The sequence below is a fragment of the Mustela lutreola genome, chromosome 16 (assembly GCF_030435805.1).
Source record: "Mustela lutreola isolate mMusLut2 chromosome 16, mMusLut2.pri, whole genome shotgun sequence".
NCBI lineage: Eukaryota > Metazoa > Chordata > Mammalia > Carnivora > Mustelidae > Mustela > Mustela lutreola.
In genome coordinates this window covers 50216608-50238550 of record NC_081305.1, presented here as the reverse complement: position 1 = coordinate 50238550, position 21943 = coordinate 50216608, and the positions used below count along the sequence as shown (strand labels likewise).

At 51.1% G+C, this 21943-nt stretch overlaps 1 protein-coding gene across 1 annotated transcript; it reads left to right on the top strand.

The window, feature by feature from the left end:
- The first annotated feature begins 440 nt into the window (after positions 1 to 440).
- Positions 441 to 20099, top strand: LOC131817668 (leukocyte immunoglobulin-like receptor subfamily B member 3-like). The gene is given in 16 exon segments (XM_059151206.1): positions 441 to 474; positions 631 to 666; positions 847 to 1131; positions 1275 to 1577; positions 1952 to 2248; positions 2462 to 2764; positions 7227 to 7276; positions 7364 to 7553; positions 12430 to 12477; positions 12634 to 12669; positions 12848 to 13132; positions 13276 to 13578; positions 13953 to 14249; positions 14463 to 14765; positions 19768 to 19851; positions 19963 to 20099. Coding segments are annotated over 16 exon segments (2991 nt in total).
- The last annotated feature ends 1844 nt before the right edge of the window (positions 20100 to 21943 follow it).

The window sequence follows — 21943 nt, the reverse complement described above, 5'->3', positions numbered from 1 at the left end:
TGAGCCATTCAGAGACATCACACGAGTGTCTGAGCTGATATGAGCTCCCCAGCACAGCAGGAACCCATGTCCTCTGCAGCAGCTCTGGTTCTGGGGATCCGTCCATGGTGAGGACCAGGGTTGTGGGGATGAAGGAGACCCATGGGGGAGGTTCTGGGAGGAAAGGACCTGCCCTGGTCTCCTCACATGATTGGGCATCACCGGGAGCCCCAGTGTGCCCCCGCTGCACCGTCATGGACACCGGAGCCAGGCTAGGAACCTGGGCAGGGGTTTTTCACCTTCCTATTGTCATATCCTGCGTACGTGACAACCCCATGACAGGACACCTACCTCTGAGAACCAAACCTTTTATGTCTGCATGTCCTGTGGGCACCGTGGTCTCACCCTCTGACACCGTGGTCTCACCCTCTGCACAGCCAGAGTGAGAGAGACGAGACACCATGACCCCCACCATCATGGCCTTGCTCTGTCTCGGTGAGATCTGAGGAGGGAAAGGGAGGCCTTAGTTTGGGAGGAAGCCACCCCAGAGTCAAGCCCTGGTCTGTCAGAGACCCCAGGCTCAGGAGGCTCATGGGGAGAAAGGGTTATGCTAGGATTTGGGGCAAAACTCTCACATGGACTGTCTTCCAGGGCTGAGTGAAGACCCCAGGATGCAAGCACAGGCAGGTGAGTCTGTCCACAAAGGCCCCAGTCCCACCTCCTCACTAGGGACAGGGGTCACCCAGCAGGCTGCTGGGCATGTAGAACAGCAGTTCTGGGCTGACCCAGGGGCACTTCTGGGGGTGTGGCGTTGAGCTCTTACTGGGGATGGGGAAGGTCTGTGTCCCAGCCTCTGTTTCCTTCCAGGGACACTCCCCAAACCCACCATCTGGGCTGAGCCCAGCTCTGTGATGCCCTGGGGGACACCTGTGACCATCTGGTGTCAGGGGAGCTTGGAGGCCCAGGAGTACCACCTGCATAAAGAGGGGGACTCATGGAATTGGGAGACACGGAAGCCACTGGAGTCCGGGGACAAGGCCAACTTCTCCATCACATACATGACAGATGTATATGCAGGAAGATACCGGTGTGACTATGAACGCCCCAATGACTGGTCAGAATACAGTGACCCCCTGGAGCTGGTGGTGACAGGTGTGAGCCCACTCAGGGTCCCAGCCCCAGACTCTGCCCTCAGGAAGGGGGTGGGCTCTCAGGTGTCTCCCTCTTACAGACGAGCCTGCGGATACCTTGGGGGTCTGAGCCTGATTGAACACCACCCCATCCTCCTCTCCTAGGATCCCATGACCAACCCAGCCTCTCAGCCCTGCCCAGCCCTGTTGTGACCTCAGGAGGGAACGTGACCCTCCAGTGTGCCTCACGGATGGGATTCCACACATTTGTCCTGATGAAGGAAGGAGAGCGCCAGCCCTCCTGGACCCTGAACTCCCAGCCAGCCCCCCGTGGGGGTACCCAGGCCCTGTTCCCTGTTGGACCTGTGACCCCTAGCCTCAGGTGGATGGTCAGATGCTATGGCTATTACAGCAACACCCCCCAGGTGTGGTCAGACCCCAGTGACCCCCTGGAGCTGCTGGTCTCAGGTGAGAAAGTCTGACTGTTGCCCCATCTGTGTTTTGAGGCACCTGACAGTTAACAGGGACTCTTCTCTCAGGGCCCAGAGCCCCCATCTGGGGCACAGCCTGTCTCTGCATCTTCTTCCAGAGCTGATGGTCCTTCCAGATTGCCTTTAGTACCTGAATTCCTCTGGCCATTGTCCACACTCCCCTCCCCCTACAATGTCACTGTCATTGTTGCGAAAGGACCCATGCCCCAAAAACAGGGTGGGAGAGGGGACCACGGGGACTCACAGGTCAGAGTCACAGAGGGTGATGGACAGTGAGACCCGGGTGTCAGGACGGGAGAAGGGAAGTGTGGGGAAAAGCAGCCCCTGCTATCCACTGCTGGTCTCTCCCAGGTGTGTCGGGAAAGCCCACCCTGCTGTCTCAACAGGGCCCTGTCGTGACCTCTGGACAGAGCCTGACCCTCCAGTGTCTCTCTGATATTGGCTACGGCAGATTCGCTCTGTCCAGGGAGGGGGCACCTGACCCTCCCTGGCAGCTTGGCCGACAGCCCCAGGCTGGGTTGTCTGGGGCAGACTTTCCCCTGGGCTCTGTGAGACCCTCCCATAGAGGCCGGTACAGGTGCTACGGTGGACACACCCTCTCCTCCGAGTGGTCGGCCCCCAGTGACCCCCTGGACATCCTGCTTGCAGGTGAGGGATCACGGTGTCAGTCAGGACATCAGAATCTGCTCAGGTACTGCCAGGGTAGCCCCAGCTGGTGATGGCTGGGACCAGTTGTGTGGGGTCCCCAGGGAGAGAGAGACAGAGGGAGACAGGGGATGGGAAGGGACAGACTCGGAGGACACAGACAGTCTCCACAGAGCAAGGGCCCGACAGCCACTCACCTGCCCTTTCTCTCTCTAGGTCAGCTGCCCTACACACCCTCCCTCTCAGTGCAGCCGCGACGCATGGTGGCCCCAGGAGAGAATGTGACCCTGCTGTGTCAGTCACAGAGCTCTGTGGACACTTTCCTTCTGTCCAAGGAGGGGACAGCCTATCCCCCGCTGCGTTGTAGATCAAAGTCCCGAGCTGGGCAGCACCAGGCTGAATTTTCCATGAGTCCTGTGACCTCAGCCCACGGAGGAACCTACAGGTGCTATGGCTCTTCCAGAACCTCCCCCTACCTGTTGTCACAGCCCAGTGACCCCATGGAGCTGCTCGTCTCAGGTGAGTGTCCCTGAGGATGTCCTGTCTGAGCTCTGTCAGCTCAGGACACACATCTCAGGAAAGCCTGATGCAGTAACACATGTGGGGATCGTAGGGGCTCCACAGAGGAGGGTCTTGCCCTGGGGCATTTGGGAAGATCCACAGTGTGTACCCGGGGTCCCCCATCCTGCAGTCTTGGCAGAGTAAGGAGTAGGGGCTGCGTGGGGGTGAATGAGGATGATGATGAGTAGAAGTGCCTCCCACTCACCTCCTGTCCCTCCATAGCAGAATCTGATGGTGTTGTCAGCCCCCGGGTACACTCTCCTAGAGAGAATCCTCCCCACCTGCGGGCACCACTCTGCTGCCCCCCACCTGTGCTCACCTCGGTGCCTCCATGCCCCTCGGTGCACATGTGAGACCCAGGAGGGGCCAATCCAGGCTCACAGGAATCCCCAGGGAGGCTGCACCCTGTGTCCATGTGCACTGGTATCCACTCTCCATTTTGTGTGGTCACTTATTGCCGTCGCCCCGCAAGGACGACAAGACGCCCTGGTTCGGATGCATCTTCTTTCTCTTCTCTCCCTTTATTTCCACAAGTCTACACACTTATATACGCTTACATGACCAATCAGCAAGCAGGGTACAGGAGCGAGCGAATCAGGCTGTGCACCTAAATGAACAACTTCGCTAGCAACCAATGCTGTTTACTTCCTCTTTGGGCGTTCTGCTTAGTCTCACGAGGCAATCCTAACCTGGCAACTAGCCAGGCACCATCTTTTAATGGCGGAGGCCGCCCTGGCCAGGGGCCTGCCTCCGACATCTCCCCCTTTTTTCTTTTATGGCAGGGATCGTGCCTGTCTTAGGTTGTCAGTGGCGGGGAATATCCTTACCCGTCATCAGACGGCAGATATCAATGATCTGCGTCCTGTCTTAGGTTGGTATATTTCCCCCACCAATCTTACCCGTCATTGACTACCGATCCAACATACTTAGCCACACTTGGGGGGGATGTTCCAGCCTCGATGGCTAACAAGGCCTGCACCATGGCTTGCTGTTGCCTATGTTGCTGTCGCCTCCAAATTTGCAGTTTCCTTACTAGCAAAATCAAGCCCACTACGAGGATTGTCATCAGACCAATTATGCTAGCCCATTGTTTCGTAAAGGTTAACACATCTTGCAATGTTTTGATTATCTCTGGGAGGGTTGCAAGCTCAACTCTGGTATTATTTATCCTTGTTATGCCTAGTAGCAGGTGCTGAGTGTAGTTTTGGAATTCTGCAGACTAATTCCCCCGCAAGTTTTGCGAGAGCTGTCGGGAGACATTCTGTAAGTCACTCATATTAGTATAGGCTATGGGAGTTACACAAATTGCCGGGAAGGGTACTATACATCCCAGTCCCAATAGGGCCCCCCATATGTCCACTTGTTCTTGAACCAAATCCACTCTCTGGTTGACTATCAGGATTCCTGCTTGCAGATGTGCATTGATCTGAGTCTGTGTTTGAAGGGCAGCGCCGTTCCTTCTGCAAGGATGTTCGCAGCTTCTGCAGTGGGTATAGTTGCAGCAAGCGAGACTGCTGCTGCCGTGGCAGCTGCTGTAGATATAGCCAATGCTGTCACAACGGCGGCTGTGATACCAAAATCTCTCCTCTTTCTGGATAGCACCACCGGTAACTTGTCCTCTGGAATGGAAACTGGGATAGGAACATGGGTAGGGATACGCATAATCACAGCCAGCTTGAAGGCTGTGACATTCCAGCACTGGGAAAGATAGCAATTCTTAGTGCAATTCAACATATCATTCAGCTCACTAGCATTTGTTACGAGGAAAGGGAACGGTGGCCAGACGCATATGGGAGTGGGCTGATAAGTAATATTATTGGGACAAGACACATTAACTGTTGTCTCAAAGGTACTAGAGTCATTTTGTTTATAAGAACAGTTGAGGAATTTGCCACCATGACACTGCTGAGATATCATCACATGCCCCTAGCAAGTTACAGACCTGCCATGCATCAAAGGGAGAGGAGGGAATATAAGAGAAGAGTTAGTAACTGGTAAAGGATATAGCCATGCTTTAACCACTGCTCACAGCTCTCTGGCTTGAGTCTGCCGCAGGAGGTGTAGCATCCCCTGAGTTATCATCAGCATCTTCAGCATCATGACTGGTGTTTGGAGGCAAGGCTGCACGCACCAGCCGCTCTGGGATCCAAATTGGAGCCTACTTTTCATGAACATATCTTAACTTTCCAAATTCTGAAACATGTGTGACATCCATATGCCATATAGGATTAGGTAACAAACCCTTAGGATTAACCCCCAAGGACGGTGCAGGTAGTAAGATCACGCAATTTCTGCAGGAGACTACTATGTCCCATGCCTGTGCTTTTGTTATGTTAAATTTGAGGCGAAGAGTTAAAGCATTCACATGGAACAGCTTGTGTTATTGTCTCGCCTGTTGCACTGGGTCCTCAATGGCAAAAGCATTTTATTGTCCTGTTTCTTCAAATTCTCCCTTAAGTGGTCCCATTGAGGTATGTTTAGCAAGCCTTCATCTAGGAACCATGGAGCCGCCTTTTCCACTGTATTCAAAAAGGCCCGAGCAGTTTTTGTTTTTAATGGCGTGCCATTGGCCTTTAGAAGGTCCTTTAGGGAACCCTCTAACCTCGACTTTGACAGTCCAGATCCCATAATTAGAATCCCAACCTAATGGCTGTTCCGCGTATACTCGCCGCTAAATCCCGGCTCTAAGGCCGCCCCGCTTCTTATTGCGGACTTGTACAAGTGAATCCCGGCTCAGGGCCGCCCCGCTTCTTATTGCGGACTTGTACAAGATTCCCACCACTTTGATCGTGGTCCCTTCCCCACTTACCTGCGGTTTCAATAAGAAAATCCCGGCTCTATGGCTGCCCCGCTTCTTGTTGCGGTCTTGTACAAGTTTCCCACCACCTTTGTTGTGGTTTTACCCCGCTTACCTGCGGACTTCTCCCTTTACAAGGTTTTTCTATTTTTACTCCCCGCTTTACCATGGAATTCCCACTTTTGAACATGGCTAATGTCCCCGCTTTCCTGCGGATTACCTTGCAAGATTCCTTTATTTAGTTCCCAGGTGCTGGCGCCATTTATTGCCCTCGGCGCACAAGGACGACAAGACGCCCTGGTTCGGATGCATCTTCTTTCTCTTCTCTCCCTTTATTTCCACAAGTCTACACACTTATATACGCTTACATGACCAATCAGCGAGCAGGGTACAGGAGCGAGCGAATCAGGCTGTGCACCTAAATGAACAACTTCGCTAGCAACCAATGCTTTTTACTTCCTCTTTGGGCGTTCCGCTTAGTCTCGCGAGGCAATCCTAACCTGGCAACTAGCCAGGAGCCATTTTTTAATGGCGGAGGCCGCCCTGGCCAGGGGCCTGCCTCCAACAGTCACTGGTCCAATGTTCCAGTGTCTGCTTCTCACACATTCTAGAGCAGCACCTGCAGATGACGACAAAGGGAATTCAGGTGACAGGGACGCCAGACTCAAAAACCGTCCTCCTCTGTGTGCACTGGGGCTAGATGGATTCACACGGTCCTTGTGGGGCAGAAGTTCTGGGCACTCCCCAGTCTTAGCACGTTTTCAATGAGTCTCACTTATCTTTTTTGTTTGTTTATTGGTTGGTTGGTTGGTTGGTTGGTTGATTTATTTACTTATGTAGCTCTTCTTCCCATCTCCATCCACACTGCATGCGAGCAATAATGGTGTTCCTATAACCCAGTGACTGACCGTCACCTTTTGTGGATACATATTTATATGCCTGTTGTAGATGTGCGCACACAAATCTCTCTCTCTCTCTCTCTCTCTCTCTCTCTCTCTTTCTCTGTGTGTGTGTGAGTGTGTGGTGTGTGTCTGGCACTGTGGATATCTGTAAGTAAATGAAGAATGAATTAATGAATACATGCAAGGAGGAATACTGTAGGTATAGTATAAAGTGCAGACCCTGAAGGAAGGGAGCTGGTTGACATGGAGGGACATGGACCTGACCCCAGACATCGGCCCCTCTGTGCTCCTGACAGTCAGGAGCCCCTGGCACCAGCCCCTCATCCATGGATGCTGCTAGGACCCCGGCTACAGAGTGAGTGGGAACTGTCATCTACAAGGACATGAGCCCAGGAGGTCTTGTGTCCCAGACTGAGCAGAGAACATGTGAGGACACGATGATTTCTGTGCTGGGAGGCCACTTTTCTCTGCAACCCTGAGCTGGTGGGGCACAGCCAGAATCAACCCCAAGTGACTCAGAAGCAGAGTCTGAAATCAAAGAGAACAAGGAGGCTGAAGGAATCCAGTGAGGCGAGCAGAGGAAAGCCCCCTAGTGCAGAGAAGGGCTAGTTCAGGAACTGTACAAAAACCACATAGTGACAGGCTGAGGAATAGAGACACAGAGCAGACAGGCAGGACGGGGGTCTCTAGCTCCTTCCATCTGCTTCCATCTTCCCTGCAGAAGCAGCTGGCACCGTGAGCCCACCCCAAAACAACTCAGACCCCAGCAGTGTTGAGTAAGAGAAAAGTCCCAGTGATGGGGCTTGTATGGAGGGAGTGTCCTGTGTGGGGAAGCAGGTCCCCTGGGCGGACGTACAGGATCCTGGGTGATTTGGGTCCTCTCTGACCTCTGCAACCTCTCCGTCCTCATTCCTAGCCTCGGACCCCAGAGATTACATGGTGGAGAATCTGACCCGCATGGGCGTAGCTGTCTTGATCCTGGTGGTCCTCGGGATTCTGCTGCTAGAGGCTCAGCACAGCCACAGAAAGACTCCAGACGCAGCCAGGAGCTAAACATGAAGGGGGAACAAAGTCACCATTCCGTGTGGCAGAGCTGTGGGCATGCGTCCCGGGTGCCCAGAGGGATCTGGAGGAAAGCCTGCAGCTCACCCTCGCTACTCTGTCTGCTGTCAACATCGAGGGGGAGCATGGTTCAGGTGCATGACATGTCTGGGCTGCTCCCTGTCCATGACTCGTCCCCCGTGACCTCTGGTGCTTTCCCTCCTGCATTGTTGGACATCCTGGTCTTGCCCCTCCTTCCTCATCCCTGTGAGTTGAGGGTTCATAACACAAGGCAGGACTGGTTCATAACTTCCTAGAGCGGCAGCTCTGGTCCACCTTCGTCGGATACATTTTCCTTCATTTTCCATTTCCACCTTCCCTAATGTCCACTATCGCCCTCCATTCCTCAGCCGAAAGCACAGACTCTGTTTTCATAAGTAAATAAGTGGGAGAAAATCAGGTCCGCTTTGGAACAGATGAATCCAAATCATTCCCTGAACCCTCTCTGGACTCACAGAGCATTTCTGTCCTCATGCGGCAACACTTGGTGGAATCTTCCAGAACCACCATCAGTTCAAGTGAGCTCAGGGGTGTTTGAGGTGTAGCCAGGTGGGAGCTGCTACACTGACTCCAAGGAATAAATGGGTTTTCCTTTTTAATTTTTTTAGTTGTGATTTGAGTGCCTTAGAGTTTCATTGTGTGAGACACCTGCCTTGGGCTCCGGTCATGATCCCAGGGTCCTGGGATGGAGTCCTCTGTTGTAGGTCTGCTTCTCCCTCTGTCTCTCCTTCCCATTTGTGTTTGCTCTCTCTTTCTCTCTGTTTCTGTCTCTCTCTCAAAAATAAACAAATAAAATGTTTAAAATAAATAAATAAATAAGTAAATGAATGTACGAATGAAGATAAAGTTGTGTGTAACCATCCCTCAGAACAAGGTACAGACCAAACATGCTTGATTGAGGACCAGCAGGGGCCCCTGGGGAGAGGATGATACACGTCCTTGCAGTGGAGCAGCTGGGGTCGCGTGCCTGCTCAGAGCGGTTCTTGTTATCTCCCCTTCTCCGGAGATCACCTGTAGTTAATTAGATGATTCCTTCAAATGCCTTTACTCAACCACTAACCCCATCCTGCTTGGTCAGGCATATCTGGTTTATCTATAATCTGCCTCCTCCTTTGTTGATTGTTATCTCGTATCTAACGAATACGGGACTGAGGAGTTGTTCTGGGCTGCAGTCTCCACACCTGCTGACCCTGCTCCCGATCTCTGGAAACTGACTTGTTTGTGCTTCATTCTCCCCCGAGTGCCGTTGGGAAGTGGCAGTTGTGATTGTGGCTTCTCCTGTTTCTTTGCATGTTTATGTAAGGTAAGTTATGAGTTACTTCATAATTGTATACATTTGAGCAAGCATTTAGCGTAAAAATTGATTTTGTGCACTCACCACATCTAATGAATAGATTTGTAAATCTGATAATCTTATGCAGATATTTTGTTATTTAGTCACCACACAGTACATCATTAGTTTCTAATGCAATGTTCCATGATTCACTGTTTGTGTACAACACCCAGTGCTCCCTGCAACACGTGCCCTCCTGAATACCCATCACTGGGCTTACCCAACCCCACCTTCCCCTCTAAAACCCTCAGTTTATTTCTCAGAGTCCTCATGGTTCATCCCTCCTCCGATTTACTCCCTTCATTTTCCCCTTCCTTCTCTTGATGTCTTCCATGCTATTCCTTATGTTCCACATAAAAGTGAAACCAAGTCCCTTCTCCTCTCCATCTCCCCTTGTCCTCCATGCTATTTGTTATGTTCCACAAATAAGTGAAACCATATGATAATTGACTCTCTCTGCTTGACTTATTTCACTCAGCATAATCTCTTCCAGTCCCGTCCATGTTGCTCCAAATGTTGGGTATTCATCCTTGCTGATGGAGGCATAATACTCCCTACTGTATATGGACCACATCTTCCTTATCCATTTGTCCGTTGAAGGGCATCTTGGTTCTTTCCACAGTTTGGCAACCGTGGCCATTGCTGCTATGAACGTTGGGGTACAGTTGGCCCTTCTTTTCACTACATCTGTATCTTTGGGGTCAGTACCCAGTAGTGCAATTACAGGGTCATAGGGAAGCTCTCTTTTTAATTTCTTGAGGAATCTCCACACAGTTTTCAAAGTGGCTGCACCAACTTGAATTCCCACCAACAGTGGAAGAGGGTTCCCCTTTCTCCACATCCCCTCCAACACATGTTGTTTCCTGTCTTGCTAATTTTGGCCATTCTAACCGGTGTAAGGTGGTATCTCAATGTAGTTTTAATTTGAATCTCCTTGATGGCTAGTGGTAATGAACATTTTTTCATGGGTCTAATAGCCATTTGTATGTCTTGATTGGAGAAGTGTCAGTCCATATCTTCTGCCCATTTTTTGATATGTTTGTCTGTTTTGTGTGTGTTGAGTTTGAGGAGTTCATTATAGATCCTGGATATCAACCTTTTGTCTGTATTCTCATTTGCAAATATCTTCTCCCATTCCGTGGGTTGCCTCTTTGTTTTCTTGACTGTTTCCTTTGCTGTGCAGAAGCTTTTGATCTTGACGAAGACACAAACGTTCGTTTTCGCTTTTGTTTCCTTTGCCTTTGGTGACATATCTTGAAAGAAGTTGCTGTGGATGATATTGAAGAGGTCACTTCCTATATTCTCCCCTAGGGTTCTGATGGCTTCCTGTCTCACGTTGAGGTCTTTTATCCATTTCGAGTTTATCTTTGTGTATGGTGTAGTTCACATTTTTAACATAAAACGAGTTTCCTATATTCCTGCCGTTTCATATCCTGGACTATGATTGATGAGTCTGCACCCAATGTTCCTGAGCCCTCCTTATCACATTGGGGTCCCTCTCTAATGTCCATTCCTGTTGAACACTCACCTTCTACACCCCTGAGTTCCAGAGACAACTGCTTCCAGGGCTGACCTGAAGCTCAGGACTGTAAGGGGTGGGTGGTTACAGCCCCACTGACCTCTGGCATCCACTTGTCCCAACTTAGCATCTGAGCAGGGGTGTGTCTGGCAGGGATGACTACCATGGAAGCCACACCCTCACACGTGGAGAGCTGCCTGTGTGGGGTTCCACCCACATACACACACACACACACACACACACACACACACACACACAGGGGACATGGCTCAGTGCTATTGTCTGGACTGAGTTATTGGGCATAGTCATGCCAGGACCCACCCCACACAAGGTAGAAGGGTCACACTGCTTGCACAGTCAGTGAGACACTGGATGCCCTTGCTGCCTGTGATAATGTGGATGCTTGTTCTGGTCACACAGAGGCAGAATTCAAATTTGATGACCCCCAACTTGACCCCGGACACTGGCAGGCACTCAGCTTTCACTTCTTTTTCTGTTGCGGTCCGTGTCAATTTCAGAAAAATTTAGTTTCTCATTTTCTGCAAATACCTGTTTCTACTAATTTCAGAAACATTGTAAATAGCATTTCTCAGTGTTAAGAACACATGGGGTCTCTCAAGGATGTGGAGAACCAACTGCAAGCTGATAGGGTCCTTGCAGTCTCAGGAGTCTTGCCAACGGCTATCTCTCACAATCCCAGCAGTTCATTCACTACGTTATTGGGATCACATTAGCTCTCACAGTCATGCTGACACAAACCTTGAGCTCTTCTGTAAATATGCTTTAGAAAAGTCTCTTGCTATGAAGCAAGGCAGTCACCTGGCACTTGTGGTCCTCCAAACTCAATCTCCCTAATAAACATTCTTGTTATTGAAGTATGAAATAAAGTCTCTTAGGCATTATGGGGCTCTACTAGGTCATCAGCCTGTGGAGAACTCCTGATCACAGCTTTCTCTCTCCTGTTTTCTTAATTCCCACCGTTTTCTCTCAGTCTTCCCTGGGACTTATCACAATGATCAATGATCTAACCTGACTGTGGGGTCTGACACATGGACCTCTTTGGTCTTAACCACACCCCTCTTAATCAGGTTAGGAATCCAACAAAATTCATCCCATGCACAATCTAGGTCCCACTGACCGCACAACCACTCTGAGGAGTAGAGTGAGGATAGCATGCTACAGACCAGGTCACTGTGCTCACAGTCACTTGGGCTGTGGACACAGGAGTAGTAATGACATGAGAATCAGCTTTGTCTCTCATATCAGAGCACTCACCCAAGTATTGTTTCCTAAAGCTTACAGGCAAGACCCCAGGGTGAGGAGGATGTCTCTGTCCCTGGAACAAGGGGGCAACAAAGAGCCAGGAGGGACTCAAAGAGGCATTTTCCCATGAATGGGGTGTGGACCATGTCACAGGAAAACACAGAAGTCCTTGGAGGCATTGACAGAAAGAGAGCCCACACTCCAGGGCCAAGAGACACTCTGTGTTCCCTTCCCTTTTTGCGTCTATATCTCCTCTGGCTCATTGCCACCGATATCTCAACTTGAGCCATTCAGAGACATCACACGAGTGTCTGAGCTGATATGAGCTCCCCAGCACAGCAGGAACCCATGTCCTCTGCAGCAGCTCTGGTTCTGGGGATCCGTCCATGGTGAGGACCAGGGTTGTGGGGATGAAGGAGACCCATGGGGGAGGCTCTGGGAGGGAAGGACCTGCCCTGGTCTCCTCACATGATTGGGCATCACCGGGAGCCCAAGGGTTCCCCCACTGCACCGTCATGGACACCAGAGCCAGGCTAGGACCCTAGGCAGGGGTTGTTCACCTTCCTATTGTCATATCCTGCGTACGTGACAACCCCATGATAGGACACCTACCTCTGAGAACCACACCTTGTATGTCTGCATGTCCTGTGGGCACCGTGGTCTCACCCTCTGGCACCGTGGTCTCACCCTCTGCACAGCCAGAGTGAGAGAGACGAGACACCATGACCCCCACCATCATGGCCTTGCTCTGTCTCGGTGAGATCTGAGGAGGGAAAGGGAGGCCTTAGTTTGGGAGGAAGCCACCCCAGAGTCAAGCCCTGGTCTGTCAGAGACCCCAGGCTCAGGAGGCTCATGGGGAGAAAGGGTTATGCTAGGATTTGGGGCAAAACTCTCACATGGACTGTCTTCCAGGGCTGAGTGAAGACCCCAGGATGCAAGCACAGGCAGGTGAGTCTGTCCACAAAGGCCCCAGTCCCACCTCCTCACTAGGGACAGGGGTCACCCAGCAGGCTGCTGGGCATGTAGAACAGGGGTGCTGGGCTGACCCGGCACTTCTGGGGGTTTGGCGTTGAGCTCTTACCTGGGGATGGGGAAGGTCTGTGTCCCAGCCTCTGTTTCCTTCCAGGGACACTCCCCAAACCCACCATCTGGGCTGAGCCCAGCTCTGTGATGCCCTGGGGGACACCTGTGACCATCTGGTGTCAGGGGAGCTTGGAGGCCCAGGAGTACCACCTGCATAAAGAGGGGGACTCATGGAATTGGGAGACACGGAAGCCACTGGAGTCCGGGGACAAGGCCAACTTCTCCATCACATACATGACAGATGTATATGCAGGAAGATACCGGTGTGACTATGAACGCCCCAATGACTGGTCAGAATACAGTGACCCCCTGGAGCTGGTGGTGACAGGTGTGAGCCCACTCAGGGTCCCAGCCCCAGACTCTGCCCTCAGGAAGGGGGTGGGCTCTCAGGTGTCTCCCTCTTACAGACCAGCCTGGGGATACCTTGGGGGTCTGAGCCTGATTTAACACCACCCCATCCTCCTCTCCTAGGATCCCATGGCCAACCCAGCCTCTCAGCCCTGCCCAGCCCTGTTGTGACCTCAGGAGGGAACGTGACCTTCCAGTGTGCCTCACGGATGGGATTCCACACATTTGTCCTGATGAAGGAAGGAGAGCGCCAGCCCTCCTGGACCCTGAACTCCCAGCCAGCCCCCCGTGGGGGTACCCAGGCCCTGTTCCCTGTTGGACCTGTGACCCCTAGCCTCAGGTGGATGGTCAGATGCTATGGCTATTACAGCAACACCCCCCAGGTGTGGTCAGACCCCAGTGACCCCCTGGAGCTGCTGGTCTCAGGTGAGAAAGCCTGACTGTTGCCCCATCTGTGTTTTGAGGCACCTGACAGTTAACAGGGACTCTTCTCTCAGGGCCCAGAGCCCCCATCTGGGGCACAGCCTGTCTCTGCATCTTCTTCCAGAGCTGATGGTCCTTCCAGATTGCCTTTAGTACCTGAATTCCTCTGGCCATTGTCCACACTCCCCTCCCCCTACAATGTCACTGTCATTGTTGCGAAAGGACCCATGCCCCAAAAACAGGGTGGGAGAGGGGACCACGGGGACTCACAGGTCAGAGTCACAGAGGGTGATGGACAGTGAGACCCGGGTGTCAGGACGGGAGAAGGGAAGTGTGGGGAAAAGCAGCCCCTGCCATCCACTGCTGGTCTCTCCCAGGTGTGTCGGGAAAGCCCACCCTGCTGTCTCAACAGGGCCCTGTCGTGACCTCTGGACAGAGCCTGACCCTCCAGTGTCTCTCTGATATTGGCTACGGCAGATTCGCTCTGTCCAGGGAGGGGGCACCTGACCCTCCCCGGCAGCTTGGCCGACAGCCCCAGGCTGGGTTGTCTGGGGCAGACTTTCCCCTGGGCTCTGTGAGACCCTCCCATAGAGGCCGGTACAGGTGCTACGGTGGACACACCCTCTCCTCCGAGTGGTCGGCCCCCAGTGACCCCCTGGACATCCTGCTTGCAGGTGAGGGATCACGGTGTCAGTCAGGACATCAGAATCTGCTCAGGTACTGCCAGGGTAGCCCCAGCTGGTGATGGCTGGGACCAGTTGTGTGGGGTCCCCAGGGAGAGAGAGACAGAGGGAGACAGGGGATGGGAAGGGACAGACTCGGAGGACACAGACAGTCTCCACAGAGCAAGGGCCCGACAGCCACTCACCTGCCCTTTCTCTCTCTAGGTCAGCTGCCCTACACACCCTCCCTCTCAGTGCAGCCGCGACGCATGGTGGCCCCAGGAGAGAATGTGACCCTGCTGTGTCAGTCACAGAGCTCTGTGGACACTTTCCTTCTGTCCAAGGAGGGGACAGCCTATCCCCCGCTGCGTTGTAGATCAAAGTCCCGAGCTGGGCAGCACCAGGCTGAATTTTCCATGAGTCCTGTGACCTCAGCCCACGGAGGAACCTACAGGTGCTATGGCTCTTCCAGAACCTCCCCCTACCTGTTGTCACAGCCCAGTGACCCCATGGAGCTGCTCGTCTCAGGTGAGTGTCCCTGAGGATGTCCTGTCTGAGCTCTGTCAGCTCAGGACACACATCTCAGGAAAGCCTGATGCAGTAACACATGTGGGGATCGTAGGGGCTCCACAGAGGAGGGTCTTGCCCTGGGGCATTTGGGAAGATCCACAGTGTGTACCCGGGGTCCCCCATCCTGCAGTCTTGGCAGAGTAAGGAGTAGGGGCTGCGTGGGGGTGAATGAGGATGATGATGAGTAGAAGTGCCTCCCACTCACCTCCTGTCCCTCCATAGCAGAATCTGATGGTGTTGTCAGCCCCCGGGTACACTCTCCTAGAGAGAATCCTCCCCACCTGCGGGCACCACTCTGCTGCCCCCCACCTGTGCTCACCTCGGTGCCTCCATGCCCCTCGGTGCACATGTGAGACCCAGGAGGGGCCAATCCAGGCTCACAGGAATCCCCAGGGAGGCTGCACCCTGTGTCCATGTGCACTGGTATCCACTCTCCATTTTGTGTGGTCACTTATTGCCGTCGCCCCGCAAGGACGACAAGACGCCCTGGTTCGGATGCATCTTCTTTCTCTTCTCTCCCTTTATTTCCACAAGTCTACACACTTATATACGCTTACATGACCAATCAGCAAGCAGGGTACAGGAGCGAGCGAATCAGGCTGTGCACCTAAATGAACAACTTCGCTAGCAACCAATGCTGTTTACTTCCTCTTTGGGCGTTCTGCTTAGTCTCACGAGGCAATCCTAACCTGGCAACTAGCCAGGCACCATCTTTTAATGGCGGAGGCCGCCCTGGCCAGGGGCCTGCCTCCGACATCTCCCCCTTTTTTCTTTTATGGCAGGGATCGTGCCTGTCTTAGGTTGTCAGTGGCGGGGAATATCCTTACCCATCATCAGACGGCAGATATCAATGATCTGCGTCCTGTCTTAGGTTGGTATATTTCCCCCACCAATCTTACCCGTCATTGACTACCGATCCAACATACTTAGCCACACTTGGGGGGGATGTTCCAGCCTCGATGGCTAACAAGGCCTGCACCATGGCTTGCTGTTGCCTATGTTGCTGTCGCCTCCAAATTTGCAGTTTCCTTACTAGCAAAATCAAGCCCACTACGAGGATTGTCATCAGACCAATTATGCTAGCCCATTGTTTCGTAAAGGTTAACACATCTTGCAATGTTTTGATTATCTCTGGGAGGGTTGCAAGCTCAACTCTGGTATTATTTATCCTTGTTATGCCTAGTAGCAGGTGCTGAGTGTAGTTTTGGAATTCTGCAGACTAATTCCCCCGCAAGTTTTGCGAGAGCTGTCGGGAGACATTCTGTAAGTCACTCATATTAGTATAGGCTATGGGAGTTACACAAATTGCCGGGAAGGGTACTATACATCCCAGTCCCAATAGGGCCCCCCATATGTCCACTTGTTCTTGAACCAAATCCACTCTCTGGTTGACTATCAGGATTCCTGCTTGCAGATGTGCATTGATCTGAGTCTGTGTTTGAAGGGCAGCGCCGTTCCTTCTGCAAGGATGTTCGCAGCTTCTGCAGTGGGTATAGTTGCAGCAAGCGAGACTGCTGCTGCCGTGGCAGCTGCTGTAGATATAGCCAATGCTGTCACAACGGCGGCTGTGATACCAAAATCTCTCCTCTTTCTGGATAGCACCACCGGTAACTTGTCCTCTGGAATGGAAACTGGGATAGGAACATGGGTAGGGATACGCATAATCACAGCCAGCTTGAAGGCTGTGACATTCCAGCACTGGGAAAGATAGCAATTCTTAGTGCAATTCAACATATCATTCAGCTCACTAGCATTTGTTACGAGGAAAGGGAACGGTGGCCAGACGCATATGGGAGTGGGCTGATAAGTAATATTATTGGGACAAGACACATTAACTGTTGTCTCAAAGGTACTAGAGTCATTTTGTTTATAAGAACAGTTGAGGAATTTGCCACCATGACACTGCTGAGATATCATCACATGCCCCTAGCAAGTTACAGACCTGCCATGCATCAAAGGGAGAGGAGGGAATATAAGAGAAGAGTTAGTAACTGGTAAAGGATATAGCCATGCTTTAACCACTGCTCACAGCTCTCTGGCTTGAGTCTGCCGCAGGAGGTGTAGCATCCCCTGAGTTATCATCAGCATCTTCAGCATCATGACTGGTGTTTGGAGGCAAGGCTGCACGCACCAGCCGCTCTGGGATCCAAATTGGAGCCTACTTTTCATGAACATATCTTAACTTTCCAAATTCTGAAACATGTGTGACATCCATATGCCATATAGGATTAGGTAACAAACCCTTAGGATTAACCCCCAAGGACGGTGCAGGTAGTAAGATCACGCAATTTCTGCAGGAGACTACTATGTCCCATGCCTGTGCTTTTGTTATGTTAAATTTGAGGCGAAGAGTTAAAGCATTCACATGGAACAGCTTGTGTTATTGTCTCGCCTGTTGCACTGGGTCCTCAATGGCAAAAGCATTTTATTGTCCTGTTTCTTCAAATTCTCCCTTAAGTGGTCCCATTGAGGTATGTTTAGCAAGCCTTCATCTAGGAACCATGGAGCCGCCTTTTCCACTGTATTCAAAAAGGCCCGAGCAGTTTTTGTTTTTAATGGCGTGCCATTGGCCTTTAGAAGGTCCTTTAGGGAACCCTCTAACCTCGACTTTGACAGTCCAGATCCCATAATTAGAATCCCAACCTAATGGCTGTTCCGCGTATACTCGCCGCTAAATCCCGGCTCTAAGGCCGCCCCGCTTCTTATTGCGGACTTGTACAAGTGAATCCCGGCTCAGGGCCGCCCCGCTTCTTATTGCGGACTTGTACAAGATTCCCACCACTTTGATCGTGGTCCCTTCCCCACTTACCTGCGGTTTCAATAAGAAAATCCCGGCTCAAACTATGGAAAGAACCTAGATGTCCATCAACAGATGAATGGATCAAGAAGATGTGGTATATATACACAATGGAATACTATGCAGCCATCAAAAGAAATGAAATCTTGCCATTTGCAACAACGTGGATGGAACTAGAGCGTATCATGCTTAGCGAAATAAGTCAAGCAGAGAAAGACAACTATCATATGATCTCCCTGATATGAGGAAGTGGTGATGCAACATGGAGGCTTAAGTGGGTAGAAGAAGAATAAATGAAACAAGATGGGATTGGGAGGGAGACAAACCATAAATGACTCTTAATCTCACAAAACAAACTGAGGGTTTCCGGGGGGAGGGGGTTGGGGAGAAGGGGGTGGGATTATGGACATTGGGGAGGGTATGTGATTTGGTGAGTGCTGTGAAGTGTGTAAATCTGGTGATTCACAGACCTGGGGATAAAAATATACGTATATAAAAAATATATGTTTATAAAAAATAAAAAATTAAAAAAAAAAATCACTGAAACGAAAAAAAAAAAAAAAAAAAAAAAGAAAATCCCGGCTCTATGGCTGCCCCGCTTCTTGTTGCGGTCTTGTACAAGTTTCCCACCACCTTTGTTGTGGTTTTACCCCGCTTACCTGCGGACTTCTCCCTTTACAAGGTTTTTCTATTTTTACTCCCCGCTTTACCATGGAATTCCCACTTTTGAACATGGCTAATGTCCCCGCTTTCCTGCGGATTACCTTGCAAGATTCCTTTATTTAGTTCCCAGGTGCTGGCGCCATTTATTGCCCTCGGCGCACAAGGACGACAAGACGCCCTGGTTCAGATGCATCTTCTTTCTCTTCTCTCCCTTTATTTCCACAAGTCTACACACTTATATACGCTTACATGACCAATCAGCGAGCAGGGTACAGGAGCGAGCGAATCAGGCTGTGCACCTAAATGAACAACTTCGCTAGCAACCAATGCTTTTTACTTCCTCTTTGGGCGTTCCGCTTAGTCTCGCGAGGCAATCCTAACCTGGCAACTAGCCAGGAGCCATTTTTTAATGGCGGAGGCCGCCCTGGCCAGGGGCCTGCCTCCAACAGTCACTGGTCCAATGTTCCAGTGTCTGCTTCTCACACATTCTAGAGCAGCACCTGCAGATGACGACAAAGGGAATTCAGGTGACAGGGACGCCAGACTCAAAAACCGTCCTCCTCTGTGTGCACTGGGGCTAGATGGATTCACACGGTCCTTGTGGGGCAGAAGTTCTGGGCACTCCCCAGTCTTAGCACGTTTTCAATGAGTCTCACTTATCTTTTTTGTTTGTTTATTGGTTGGTTGGTTGGTTGGTTGATTTATTTACTTATGTAGCTCTTCTTCCCATCTCCATCCACACTGCATGCGAGCAATAATGGTGTTCCTATAACCCAGTGACTGACCGTCACCTTTCGTGGATACATATTTATATGCCTGTTGTAGATGTGCGCACACAAATCAATCTCTCTCTCTCTCTCTCTCTCTCTCTCTCTTTCTCTGTGTGTGTGTGAGTGTGTGGTGTGTGTCTGGCACTGTGGATATCTGTAAGTAAATGAAGAATGAATTAATGAATACATGCAAGGAGGAATACTGTAGGTATAGTATAAAGTGCAGACCCTGAAGGAAGGGAGCTGGTTGACATGGAGGGACATGGACCTGACCCCAGACATCGGCCCCTCTGTGCTCCTGACAGTCAGGAGCCCCTGGCACCAGCCCCTCATCCATGGATGCTGCTAGGACCCCGGCTACAGAGTGAGTGGGAACTGTCATCTACAAGGACATGAGCCCAGGAGGTCTTGTGTCCCAGACTGAGCAGAGAACATGTGAGGACACGGTGATTTCTGTGCTGGGAGGCCACTTTTCTCTGCAACCCTGAGCTGGTGGGGCACAGCCAGAATCAACCCCAAGTGACTCAGAAGCAGAGTCTGAAATCAAAGAGAACAAGGAGGCTGAAGGAATCCAGTGAGGCGAGCAGAGGAAAGCCCCCTAGTGCAGAGAAGGGCTAGTTCAGGAACTGTACAAAAACCACATAGTGACAGGCTGAGGAATAGAGACACAGAGCAGACAGGCAGGACGGGGGTCTCTAGCTCCTTCCATCTGCTTCCATCTTCCCTGCAGAAGCAGCTGGCACCGTGAGCCCACCCCAAAACAACTCAGACCCCAGCAGTGTTGAGTAAGAGAAAAGTCCCAGTGATGGGGCTTGTATGGAGGGAGTGTCCTGTGTGGGGAAGCAGGTCCCCTGGGCGGACGTACAGGATCCTGGGTGATTTGGGTCCTCTCTGACCTCTGCAACCTGTCCGTCCCCATTCCTAGCCTCGGACCCCAGAGATTACATGGTGGAGAATCTGACCTGCATGGGCGTAGCTGTCTTGATCCTGGTGGTCCTCGGGATTCTGCTGCTAGAGGCTCAGCACAGCCACAGAAAGACTCCAGACGCAGCCAGGAGCTAAACATGAAGGGGGAACAAAGTCACCATTCCGTGTGGCAGAGCTGTGGGCATGCGTCCCGGGTGCCCAGAGGGATCTGGAGGAAAGCCTGCAGCTCACCCTCGCTACTCTGTCTGCTGTCAACATCGAGGGGGAGCATGGTTCAGGTGCAGGACATGTCTGGGCTGCTCCCTGTCCATGACTCGTCCCCCGTGACCTCTGGTGCTTTCCCTCCTGCATTGTTGGACATCCTGGTCTTGCCCCTCCTTCCTCATCCCTGTGAGTTGAGGGTTCATAACACAAGGCAGGACTGGTTCATAACTTCCTAGAGCGGCAGCTCTGGTCCACCTTCGTCGGATACATTTTCCTTCATTTTCCATTTCCACCTTCCCTAATGTCCACTATCGCCCTCCATTCCTCAGCCGAAAGCACAGACTCTGTTTTCATAAGTAAATAAGTGGGAGAAAATCAGGTCCGCTTTGGAACAGATGAATCCAAATCATTCCCTGAACCCTCTCTGGACTCACAGAGCATTTCTGTCCTCATGCGGCAACACTTGGTGGAATCTTCCAGAACCACCATCAGTTCAAGTGAGCTCAGGGGTGTTTGAGGTGTAGCCAGGTGGGAGCTGCTACACTGACTCCAAGGAATAAATGGGTTTTCCTTTTTAATTTTTTTAGTTGTGATTTGAGTGCCTTAGAGTTTCATTGTGTGAGACACCTGCCTTGGGCTCCGGTCATGATCCCAGGGTCCTGGGATGGAGTCCTCTGTTGTAGGTCTGCTTCTCCCTCTGTCTCTCCTTCCCATTTGTGTTTGCTCTCTCTTTCTCTCTGTTTCTGTCTCTCTCTCAAAAATAAACAAATAAAATGTTTAAAATAAATAAATAAATAAGTAAATGAATGTACGAATGAAGATAAAGTTGTGTGTAACCGTCCCTCAGAACAAGGTACAGACCAAACATGCTTGATTGAGGACCAGCAGGGGCCCCTGGGGAGAGGATGATACACGTCCTTGCAGTGGAGCAGCTGGGGTCGCGTGCCTGCTCAGAGCGGTTCTTGTTATCTCCCCTTCTCCGGAGATCACCTGTAGTTAATTAGATGATTCCTTCAAATGCCTTTACTCAACCACTAACCCCATCCTGCTTGGTCAGGCATATCTGGTTTATCTATAATCTGCCTCCTCCTTTGTTGATAGTTATATCTAACAAATACGGGACTGAGGAGTTGTTCTGGGCTGCAGTCTCCACACCTGCTGACCCTGCTCCCGATCTCTGGAAACTGACTTGTTTGTGCTTCATTTTCCCCCGAGTGCCGTTGGGAAGTGGCAGTTGTGATTGTGGCTTCTCCTGTTTCTTTGCATGTTTATGTAAGGTAAGTTATGAGTTACTTCATAATTGTATACATTTGAGCAAGCATTTAGCATAAAAATTGATTTTGTGCACTCACCACATCTAATGAATAGATTTGTAAATCTGATAATCTTATGCAGATATTTTGTTATTTAGTCACCACACAGGACATCATTAGTTTCTAATGCAATGTTCCATGATTCATTGTTTGTGTACAACACGCAGTGCTCCCTGCAACACGTGCCCTCCTGAATACCCATCACTGGGCTTACCCAACCCCACCTTCCCCTCTAAAACCCTCAGTTTATTTCTCAGAGTCCTCATTGTTCATCCCTCCTCCGATTTACTCCCTTCATTTTCCCCTTCCTTCTCTTGATGTCCTCCATGCTATTCCTTACGTTCCACATAAGAGTGAAACCATGTGATCATGGACTTTCTCTGCTTGACTTTTTTCACTCAGCATAATCTCCTCCACTCCCGTCCATGTCGATACAAAGTTGGGTATTCATCCTTTCTGATG